At 38.0% G+C, this 12,582-nt stretch overlaps 1 protein-coding gene across 1 annotated transcript in view; it reads right to left on the bottom strand.

Annotated features, from left to right (window-relative positions):
- LOC100463551 (acyl-CoA synthetase short chain family member 3) overlaps positions 1-12,582 on the bottom strand; it is a 90,662-nt gene that overhangs the window by 2,329 nt on the left and 75,751 nt on the right. Inside the window, exons 10-11 of the mRNA XM_034643732.1 lie at positions 896-995; positions 631-806 (exon numbers count right to left, since the gene is read on the bottom strand). Coding sequence (XP_034499623.1) covers positions 631-806; positions 896-995 — 276 coding nt within the window. The remainder of the gene's footprint in view (positions 1-630; positions 807-895; positions 996-12,582) is intronic.

Here is a 12,582-nt window from a genome sequence, read left to right as displayed (position 1 = left end):
GAGTAATAAACTGTTCAGTTAGCAAAACTATAGGTCCTAAGTGGTACTTTCTCTAGAATTGCTCTAATGAGCCTTTCTATGTGCCTCTCTAGAATTTTTTTTTTTGCATTTACAACTACAACTTACTGCGGCATCACCTTCTGTTAGCTCTTGAGGATAAAGACATGTATATCTCTGCATGTATAAAGTGCACAAAAATTTAAAGAATATATACACTTGAATTAGCCTGATGCTTGCCAAAACAATTTTCACTCCAAGCAGGAGAAATAATTAGCATATATGCATCAGTTAGAACTGTTCAAGCATGTATAACCAGCCTCAGTTGTTCGCTTTCTCATTCAGTAATAGACATTAATGACTGCAATGAGGAAGTTGTGTCTTTAATTCAGTAAGAATGAGTTCCCACAAGTTGTTTGAATGTAACTGACATTTTTACTAATAGTAAAAGTACTTCCATACACTGGTACCTATAATCTCGAAGCATATGGTGTTAATTAATCTGTGTTTCCACAATCCTCATTCCTAGAGAGTGGCTGTGCAGTTTCCCCCTTAACATTAAAAAAATGTTAATGCCAAAGAAGTGGGGAGAAAAATTTCAGAAACTGGCATTAAACATTTTTGATAATTTACCTTATACGGCTTGCCGTTGACAAGGGCAGACAGAGCTGACCGGGGAATTTTGCCAGACCTCGTTTTGGGTAACTGTTTGACAAACACTGCATTTCGAAAAGCAGCCACAGGGCCAATGCTCTGTCTAACGTGGTTTATAATTTCTTCCAAGACTTGTTCCTCTGTTGTATTTATATCTAGGGAGAAAGTTCAGATGATAAGCACTGAATTAACCTTCATTAATCATTCAGGGCCCAAACACTCAGAGAGGACAAAGATTTCTCACCTTTTCTCAACACGCAGAGTGCTAAGGGGACATGACCTTTCAAAGGATCTTCCTTGCCAACAACAGCACAGTCGGCCACAGTGCCATGGGAAAGGACTGACTGTAATAAGGAAAAGCATTCATTTAGAAAATATATGTGTATATATATAAGAATATATATATACACACACACAAGTATGTATGTATGTATGTATATATTTCCATGGGGAGAAAGGTATATGTCAGAGAAGTCAAAACCTAAAACCTACAGCTGCCTGTGTGGAAATTACCACTGATTCACAATTGCTATCATTATAACTGGGGTGAGTGAATTGTTAGGACCCCCATGGTAGTCACTCACTAAAGGCTAACTGTAATTAAGACAAATTGCTTTGTTTACCTGGAAAGTAAGGGAATTGTTTCTTCATCTCACTTGTTCATGAATGAAGTCGGGGCAACTATGCAGTGGATACCACATGGGAACAAATTGCCATGGGCATCCGAAAACAGATGACCTCATGGTGATTGTGCTTTAGTGCTGGCTACTGTAAGCATGCTCTCCAGAGAAATCCAAGGCAGCCCCATGACTGAACAGTGATTTTATTTCTCTATCTGTTACTGAGCAATGAACAGAGCATTTCTTTTGTTGAGTGACCACCCATCCAGAGAGGATTTTCTGACTTGAAAGAAAAGGTTGGGCGTGGCATGAAGCCCTGACATCAGATAATCACCCCTGTTAGGGAATCATTTTCATACTTCTTACCCTAATCTCTAAATATCTTAAAGAACAAAGCAGAGATCTATCTGGAATCACAAGAACCCACAGAGTAACCACATGGACTACAGAAGCTTAGGGTTAAAAAACATTTCTGCCGTGATGGTACTTTTAAAAATGATTGTTCAAAATGTCCTCTTCTGAGACAGTGATAGGTCTTTCAGTGACTGCAGATCTCTAATAGCTAGAGAAAACAGTGGGCAAAACAGCTCATTTGGCACTTCTTATTCTTTCAACAAATGGTTACTAAATCCTTCTCTGTTCCAACCACAGCACTAGGCTCAGTGGTGAGCAAAAACAGGTGGAGCACTGTCTCAGGGTGCCTACAGTCTAATGGATGAAGGCAATATTAATAAAACAATCATGAGTGCTTATTATTATGAATGTCTAAATATAAAGGTGATAAAGGCTCTGGAGAACTAGCCTGGTTTTTGTATGAAAGCCATAGCAAAAGCAGCCCCCCAAAACCTGGGTTTTTATAAGGAAATACATGGCAAATGCAGAAGGATAAATACCAGTCTCAGAGAAGCCTTCAGGAAGCGACAATGAGCTCAGATCTACAGGATGAGTAGAGGATGATTGGGGGGGGGGGGGCAAAGCCCTGAGGAAGGACTTGGCACAAACCATTCAAACCTGAAAGAGATTAATGTGGCAGGAAAGCAGAGAGCAAGAGGAAATGAAGGAGCAGAGGTAGAGAGGGGCTGTGCTAAGGATTTCCAATTTATTTTAGTAACACTGGAAAGGCAATAAAGCACTTTCAGGAGTTGAGATACAAGATTTTCTTTAATAGACTTTATTTTTTGGAGTAGTTTTAGATTCACAGTGAAATTGAGTGGAAAGCACGGAGAACTGTCACATATATCCTGATCCCATATATGTGCTGCCTCCCCCACTCTCAAAATCCTTCACCAGAGTGGTGAATTTGTTAGAACTGACAAACCAACATCAACATGTCATTCTCACTTTAGTCTGTAGTTTGCACTGGAGTTCACACTTGGTGTTATACATTCTGTGGGTTTTATGACGTGTGTCCACCATTATATTACATTTTACAGACTAGTTTCACTGCCCTAAAAAAATCTCCTGTGCTCTGCTTATATATTCTTACTTCCTGCTAGCCCTTGGCAAACACTGATCTCCTCAGAGTCTCCAAAGTCCTTTTTCAGAATGCTGGAATCATAAGTATGTAGTCTTTTCAGTCTGGCCTCTTTTACTTCAGAGTGTATTTTGAAAAACAAACTTTACTTTGGGTTCATTGCGGAGAACAAATAAGCATTGTTAAGGGTGAGTATTACAGTTTGTTAAAATCGCCCATGAGGCTACCATAGTAGACCACTGGATAAATTGGATGGTGCAAGAAGAAGGTAGAGAAGTTAAGGATGATTCTGTGCTTTTTGGTTTGAACTGATTGGATACTGGTGCCATTTTCTTAGCCGGAAAATACTAGTGACGGCTACACTTGGAAGGAATGATCATGTATTAAGTCTTGGAGATGTTCCACAGAAGCACCTTTGAGATATCTGAGTTGGGGCAGTTGAATCTGATGGGAGTCTTAATCTGGAGATGCACATTTGAATATCATTAAATGTGTAGATGGTAATAAAAGCTATAGACATAGGTTAGATTATTTAAGGAGAAAGCAGTGAGAGGAGTGAAAACTTCAAGGAACGCCAACATCTAGGCTACATGAAAGGCACAGCCAGAGAGATAGGAGAAAAACCAACACAATCTAGGACATGCCCTTTCAAGTCCCCAAGGTTTCCATGAATTCTTTCTTTTAATTATGCCAAGTTGAAAATGAGCTGGCTCTTCTCTGAGCTCCTGGAAGACTCGGTGAACTACCAGACTGTTTGGTACAAACTCAGTGCACTGCCTTACACAGCCCCTAATGAAACGGAGACATCAACATCTCCTATATCCTCTTGTTACCATCCACATTGAAGGACTGAGTTGTAAGAGTTGCCATCCACATAGTTTTTGACTCTCATACTGCTGAGGATAGTATGTACTAAATAAATGATTTTTGTGCTATACATTTTATTAACTTCATTGCTGAGATAGAGATGTGCACCTCATCTTCCATTAGTTGGGCCTCACTAAAAAGCTTCTGCAAAACACCAACTACACAAACCATACAACACTATCTTCTTCCAGTGCTTCAGTTTGAACTCTCAAAGTGCTTTCAACAGCTTTCCCATTTGTTAAGATTTTATTTATGGTTTAGGTCCATATGCTTAGAGACAAAAATTTTATTGCCAGAGATTTATAATGGTATAGTCAGTCAGAGTCTTTGGAAGAGAATATTTTGTCTATAGCAGATAGGGTAGAGACTTGGTAGGCCCAAAGCTAGAATTCTGATTTAGGATGCCCTTCATGGGTAGAGAAAAACTTTTACCTGCCTAACCAGAGTTCTGATTGTCCAAAAAAAAAAAAAAATTATTATAAGAGTTTTCACTGGTGCCATGAGCCTCTCTACCTTAGTTTTTAAAATGCCAGTGTGTCTGTTCAAATTACTGTTTAAAAAAATTGATCATCCAGGTATTTTGTCACCTAACCAGTATAACTATAATTTTAACTAAATCAAACACCAGATCTTCTAGTCTGCCCTTCTTTCACCTTGCTGTTTTAATTTCGCCATGTTTCCATCCTCAGTGTTAGTATGTTTAGAAGTGGATGGGAAAATGCTGACTGGTTTTCCATATGGGCAGAGTATTTTTTTTTAAAGATTTTATGTATTTATTTGACAGAGAGCCAGCGAGAGAGGGAACACAGGCAGGGGGAGTGGAGAGGAAGAAGCAGGCTCCCAGCAGAGGAGCCTGATATGGGGTTCGATCCCAACCCTGAGCCGAAGGCAGATGCCTAACGACTGAGCCACCTAGGCGCCCCCAGGCAGAGTATTTTAAACTCAGAAGTAATATATAACACAGTTCTCTACAATATCAGAGTTTCACAGTTTCACATTTTTTGCCTAGTAGTCAACAGATTCTGAAAAATCTGTGAACAACATAATCATTTACCAGAATTTTATGTCATCTGTAAATGAGGTTCATTATTATAGTGGATAAAATATTATATTAATCTATCAGCATTAAAAAGATGCCATAAAGGGAGGGAGACAGTTTTCTATGTTGGCTCCACAAATAATATTTACATGCCAAATTCTTATTTCAACAACTGAATCATTAACAAGGAAAGCATCAAAGTATGTCTTGGCAACATTTAAGGGACAGAAGCCGAACAAATGTCCTACAGGGGTAAAAATATCAAAAGCCGCTTTCATATATTTCCTCCACATACAAATCCATAAAGCATCTGTGATTAACTGGCAGTCAAGAACTGAAAAAACGATACAACTTGAGAGGTAACTGTCTCGCCAAAGTGCGCAATGATTCCAACTTATGACTTTTTGTCTTTAGGATGGTGTGAATGTGATACGTGTTCAGGAGAAACTATACGTCAAATCTTGAATTTTGGTCTTTTTCCAGGCTAGCCGTATGCAGTACACAATCCTTTCCTGTGATACTGGGACTGGGCTCCCAGTCAGTGATTACCCAGTAAACAACTGATACACTTAGAACCACTCTGTACCTGCACAACCATTCTGTTTTTCATTTTCAGTACCATAGTCAATAAATTACATGAGATATTCCACACTTTATTATAAAGTCTTCTTTGTGTTAGATGATTTTGCCCAGCTGTAGGCTGATGTGGGTGTTCTGAGCATATTTAAGGTAGGGTAGGCTAAGTTACGATGTTTGGCAGCTTAGGTGTATTAAATGCATTTTCAGTTTATGGTATTTTCAGTTTACAATAGGGTTAAGCAAGACGTAACCTCTTTCTCAAGTTGAGGAATATCTGTATAAATATAGATAATAGGGTAATACAGACTACAGGGTAACAGGCCTGGTAAATGCCTGTCGTTTGTTGTTTCTGGGGTACTGTCATTTTTTTTTTTTTGAAACCAAAAATTTTATAATACTCAAAACTTTACAAGCAGAATAATAACTAAACATGTATTACTTACAATGGGCCACAGTGGTACTACATGCCCCCCAAAGTAAAATAATTTGATCTTTCTGAAAAAGAAGTCATCTTGAAAATTAATGTCTCATAAAAAGAAAGACCTCATTTCCTTGATCGTTTTTTTCTCTAAAATTATTTTAAAAATAGTTTTTGTTTTGTAGTTCATTTTGGTGCTAAACGTTATATAATAGATTTTTAAACTACTCTTCTAGTCTTGATTTATCATATCGGACAGTAAGTATCTCAAGTAACAGCATAAGCTATCGAACAAAATACCTTTTAAATCAGTTAAAACTGCAAACACACACAACAATATATATTTGATGAAAAACATACAAACAAAAGGATATACACTAAACACAAAGAATGGTTGTTTGGGGAAGAACGGAGAATAAGAGTAAAAGGGGACAATAAAGGAATGCATCAATTAAAAATGAATAAAACAAGAGGGTTTTTAATATACTATGAAATAAGGAGCGTGATTAACAATCTCTATTATGGGGTCACAAAATATTAATTTATTTGCATTTTAGCTTCTTTTGGGGGCAGTGGTTCCATTTTGGAAGCAAATTATAATAACTAAAGGAGCTTTTAAAAAATGCCTGCACTTGGACTCAACCCCCTGATTTTCTGGTTTAGTAAGTCTGGGGTGGAAATTAGGCATATGTATTTTTTGTGATTAAACATTGCAAAGTGAACACATCTGTGTACTTAGAGCCCAAGAAATAGAATATGACCAGCGTCCCAGATGATCTTCTCCTTTGGATAGTTGTACTTTTAAGAGCTCCAGATGTGATTCTAATGTTTGTACAAGGTTGAGGACCATCCTTGTAGTTCATACTCAGGATGATGCCTTCTTGTCTTATGGTAGTATTTCTCTTGCATTTTTTTTCATATTTTGTTATATTCCAAGCATCATTTATTCATAGTGGGTAGGGATGATTTGTAAATCTTCTTTGTCCTTATATCTTTAAAATGTATTTATTTGTCAAATTTGACTGATAGATTAACTATATGCAAAACTATTATTTAAAATCATTTCCCACTCAAATCTGATAGCATTTTCCACTGTCTTTTTAAATATTTTAACTTAAATTAAGTAACGTATAGTTAATTAACTAATACATTAATATAGTGCATTATTACTTTCAGTGGTAGAGTTCAGTGATTCATCAGTCTTATATAATACCCAGTGCTCATTATATCACATGCCCTCCTTAACGTCCATCACCCAGTTACCCTATCCCCCAACCCCCCTCCACTCCAGCAACCCTTAGTTTGTTTCCTATGATTAAGAGTCTCTTATGGTTTGCCTCCCTCTCTGATTTCATCTAGTTTTATTTTTCCCTCCCTTCCCCTATGATCCTATGCTTTTGTTTCTTAAATGCCACATATGAGAGAGATCATATGATAATTGTCCTTCTCCGACTGACTTACTGTGCTTAGCCTCTAGTTCCATCCACGTCATTACAAAGGCAAGATCTCATTATTTGATGGCTGAGAGGTATTCCATCAGAGTTTCACATATACACACACACATACACACCCACCCACACCCCACATCTTTATCCATTCATCTGTTGATGGACATCAGGGCTCTTTCCATAGTTTGGCTATTGTGGACATTGCTGCTATAAACATTGGGGTGTAGGTGGCCCTTTGGATCACTACATTTGTATCCTTGGGGTAAATACCTAGTAGTGCAATTGCTGGGTTGTAGAGAAGCTCTATTTTCAACTTTTTGAGGAACCTCCATACTGTTTTCCAGAGTGGCTGCACCATCTTGCATTCCCACCAACAATGTAAGAGGGTTCCCCCTTCTCCTCACCCTCGCCAACATCTGTCATTTCCTGTTTGTTAATTTTAGCCATTCTGACTGGTGTGAGGTGGTATCTCATTGTGGTTTTGATTTGTATTTCCTTGACGCCGAGTGACATAGAGCATTTTTTCATGTGTCTGCTGGCCATCCGAATGTCTTTGGAGAAATGTCTGTTCATGTCTTCTGCCCATTTCTTGATTGGATTATTTGTTCTTTGGGTGTTGAGTTTGATAAAGTTCTTTATAGATCTTCCATATTAGCCCTTTATCTAATATGTCATTTGTGAATATCTTCTCCCTTACTGTAGGTTGCCTTTTAAGTTTGTTGACTGTTTCCTTTGCTGTGCAGAAGCTTTCTATCTTGATGAAGTCTCAATAGTTCATTTTTGCCTTTGTTTCCCTTGCCTCTGGAGACTTGTCTAGCAAGAAATTGCTGCAGCCGAGGTCAAAGAGGTTGCTGCCTGTGTTCTGCTTTAGGATTTTGGTGGATTTCTGTCTCACATTTAGGTCTTTCATCCATTTTGAGTCTATTTTTGTGTGTAGTGTAAGAAAATGGTCCAGTTTCATTCTTCTGCTTGTGGCTGTCCAGTTTTCCCAACACCATTTGTTAAAGAGATTGTCTTTTTTCCATTGGATATTCTTTCTTGCTTTGTTGAAGATCAACAGTTGATCATAGAGTTGGGGATCCATTTCTGGATTCTCTATTCTGTTCCATTGATCTGTGTGTCTGTTTTTGTGCCAGTACCAGACTTTTTTGAGGATTACAGCTTTGTAATAGAGGTTGAAGGGGATACTGTCATTTCTGTGTAAATTTTAATGGATTTGAAAAGAGTCTATGACTTTAGTGGGCTGAATTACACAGATTTTTCAATTAAGTTTTTAAGTATTTTAATTTTAAAAGTATTAGTTTAAATCAAGCACCTTCATAAGATGCAAGGAGCCAGTCTTTGGTAGGTGTTTGTCTCTGCGGTGGGAGGAAAAATGCTTCTTCATTCCCTCTGATATTGGAGTCATCTAGGAAACTGTTAGATTCCACATTATCAATATTCATATTTGTACTCAGGAAAATATTCAGCAATTTTACAACTATTTAAATCCAGTAGTCATTTAATGCTGGGTAGAACTGAAATTACATGGCATCTTTGTTGAATACACACTTTATGGAAATATATTCAGTCCTGAAGATATCACTCCTAAAAATAGCAAACAAAATAACTAACTTGGAAAACAAACAGTGAAACTTTGGTTCAAATAACCCTCCAAAGGGCAAATTGCAATGAACACTGCTCTAGGATTTTAAGTGCAGTATTTTAACACCAGATTTCCAAGTTCCCAAGGATACCAGTAGGATTATTTAACAAAATGAAACTTAAGCTACAAGTGAAAGAATGAAACCAGGGAGCCTAATTCGTTCCCTGGAGGTGTCTTTGCATGAAAGCCTGCCCACAACAGTGAAAGAGAACCAAGCAAGAAGGACCACATTAGCTCCTAGTAATTCTGGCTCATAAGACCTGAACTAGCAGATTTCAGACCCAGTTTTCTTAAGGACACTTTGAACTTCCACCGAGGTATCCCAAGTCTCTAGCTAGATGCCAGGCTCTCAAACATTAATCAACTTTTCAAATAGATATGATTATTACTTAATAGTTACAGAAGGCCCTTACATGTGTTGAGACCTGCAAGGATAAGATCCTCTTAAATTTATAAGAGCTATTCTAGAACTCTATTTTTTTATGATGAGAACAGAAAAGAACAATTTTCTGAAATGTTTTTAATATAGTAATTTTAATAGAATTTGTTTTAGCCTTATGTAAGGTAACATACTTGTCATATTTTACTTTAAAAAGCTGGAAAGACAAAGATTTTCACTATATATAAAAACAACATTCAGTATTTTTAATTATTACAGATGAGACGCCCATGAATTAAGACCCTCAAATTCTATTTCAAAAACTCAAAGTGGAATCCAGCATTGAGAATTGACAACTGAGAATCCTAATGAGAGTCCTGGAAAGCATTTACAAGTAAAATAAGGTTTGGGCACTTTAATGAAAGTTGGTTATGTCATCAGTAAGAACAATAAAAATATGCATGTAAAAACATAGACATTAATTATCAATGTTAGGCAAGTTTGCTAGGAGGTGAGAAAAAGCCGGGAAAGAATGTTAGTTCAAAACTCCCTAACAGATGCCAACATAAAGAAGACCAACCTGAAATGAACTGAAGTATTAACTTCCTTATTAGACATAAATATATAGTAGAGTTAATCATTTAATTCATATAAAGGAAGACTTCATTTCAAGAAGACTTGAAGACTGACAGGTATCCTATTATGAGCCATAAGTACTCCAAGACCGAGTGACAAAATTCCTGTTGGAAACCATTGATTCTAGCATGCTTTATTTTTTTTTTCAGTTTTGTCATTTTACTGCCTACTTTCTGCCTGCCTCATTGTCTGATTACATACAGTAAGAAGGATGTCAGTAGAAACATATTAAAGCATATATTTAAATAGGCTGATACTTCTCTTTTTGTTCTAAAAATAAAAGAGAGAACCAAGAACTTCGACTGATAATAAAAGCCTTGCATATGTAATCTCCATATTTTGATTAGCTGACTGCCAGAAATGCAAGTGAATATTAGAGGTAATCTCCTACAGGCAAGAAATGAAAAGTTCATGCAACCAGAACCAACTTTTGCCAACACACCAAAATACATGAAGTGTAAATTTCATTTTCAGGTTATCACAAAATTCGCAGTAGGTTAAAAATGAGATAATATTATAATAGCACACACAGCCACTTAGTCCAAAATATTATATAAAATTCTTTCCTTTTACTCAAATAATATTATGTTGTCACACACACAAAGCCAACACGACAAGAAGGGTTAAGCTGTTTTGTTTTCGCTGAAGGTAAGTATGACTTTTAAAGAAGGTTACCATCTTTATAGGAAGGAGAACTAAACGTTGATTCTGCACCTCTGATCCCACGGAATTATTTTTAAACATTGTCTTTCATTTAAACTTCAGTTTGCTCTATTCCATTTAAAAACAGGTCTGGGTTTGGTTCTGAAAAAGATGGAATAAATATGTTCCATCCTATCACTTTTACTAATTGCAATGAAAAACTCTGGGCTAAAAAAACCGGGTCAGATGACTCTACTAGAATTATAAGAACTCAAGACACAATACTCTCTTTTGTTTGTTTCTTTGGAGGTTTTGGGTTTTGCTGTCATTACGGTTTGTTTTGCCTCCTATATATTCTGGCCTGGGTGCTAGAGTAGCTGCAAAAGGTGGAGCTGCCAGTAGTGCGGAGTGAAACGCCCTAAGAAATGTCTGCCTTTACAGAGGGCCAGGGAAAGGAGCGGAGGATCTGGGAAACAATCCTGTTCACTTTACCTCCTTACTCCAGATGAACACCAAGAAGCAGTGGCCTTCTTCCTTCCTTACAGAGCTGTAGCAACCTGCCGACTCCCCACACCCTACTCTGAGCAAATGCCAGCAAAAGAGCTGGGTCCTTCCCCTTCTCCACTACTGGTGTGCAGCCTGTGGGATGGAACCCTAAGGGAGCCCCGCACCAAACACACGCACACACTCTATGGGAGCCTAGAAAGATTCAGTGCCATTTGCCCCTTCCCACTCCCCCCCCACCCCCAGGAGAAGCCATCCTGTCCCTGAGTAGATCCCTGTTAACTTGCCCTGCTCTACACTAAGCGAGTGCTACCAAAGAGAGAGTCTCATCCTCTGCCCAGGGACGCCATGCGCGTAGAACATGCAATATTTGAACCCTGATAAGAACACAGAGACTGCAAAGCCCTGACTTTTTACCCAGAAGAGCAGCCATGGGGAACCTTGGAAATCAGAAAGTGAGGAGTAGATTATGGAGAGGAAGGAGTAGGAGAAAGGGATGCTTTATATCTGTGGATTAACTCTTCAGCCTACCCCAGATGTGTGCACGCATGAATCCAACCAGAATCAGTACAGTGCAGATTCTGAACACTTAACTCGAGTTTCAGATTGGCCTCTGGGAGAGACACAAGTGAGATGTACCAAAATAGCACTGCAGAGACTGCAAATCAAATTGACATTGGAACCACAGTCCATAGAATGAGTAAGGACAGGTGGTCTGTTCTTAATAAAAATAAGTAATCACAAGAACACAAATCCTGATGATTTAAACAGGATCCAGAATCTCATAAGGTAATATTCAAGATATCTAGGATAAAAATCTAAAGTTACTGGACGTAAAAGGAATCAGGAAAACCTAAACATCTCAAGAAAAAAGTATCAATCAATAGATACCAATGCCAAGATGACCCAAATATTAGAATTATCAGACAAAAACTTGAATGCAGCTATTATAATGGTGGCAAGGGATGAAACTTTCCTGGATTCCTCATTGCTCCCATAAAAAGCTCTAGCCTCCGGAGAATCTTCAAATACCATGAGAATTTGACTATAGCTGTTTGTCAGGTTAACTGCTCTGCTCTGAAAGGATAATAAAACTTTTCTAATTTCCCTGGGAGGGCAAAATTATTAAAGTCTCAACTAGACTAGATCCCTAGGTTAAACTCGCAACGTGCTGGGGAGACTGGCTCAGTAGCTTCCTAGGTATTTGCATGTCAAAAAAAGATGAAGCCTCAGAGCTTGGAAACATTTCTAAGTTGTAAGAGTTGAGACACACAAGGCTATCTTGGTCCTGGAGAGATTTTATTTACATATCAAAGAGTTGGAGTTTGGAATAAGGCCCTTCTGTTGGGAAGGAGACCTTCCGATGAGGGGTGGAAAATCAATGCCTCCTTGCCCTTGATAAGCCAACAAAGTTATCTTCCTCATTTCTCATCTATGATGTGTCTGGCACTTATGTAGGACCTAAGGCTAGAACCTAAGAGGGCAATGACACACTTAAAAATCTGTCTTTGACCCATAACACCTCATTTGCACATTCAGTATAAAATTAACAAAGATGAATCTAAAAAACCCAATAATAGCGATGGTGCAAGAAGAATGGTGAAACATTCTTGGAATGAAAGGAAACAGAGGGGCGGCCGGGTGGCTCAGTAGGTTAAGCGTCTACCTTTGGCTCAGGTC

Source organism: Ailuropoda melanoleuca, chromosome 15 (assembly GCF_002007445.2).
Source record: "Ailuropoda melanoleuca isolate Jingjing chromosome 15, ASM200744v2, whole genome shotgun sequence".
Lineage (NCBI taxonomy): Eukaryota > Metazoa > Chordata > Mammalia > Carnivora > Ursidae > Ailuropoda > Ailuropoda melanoleuca.
This window is presented reverse-complemented; position numbering and strand designations above follow the sequence as displayed.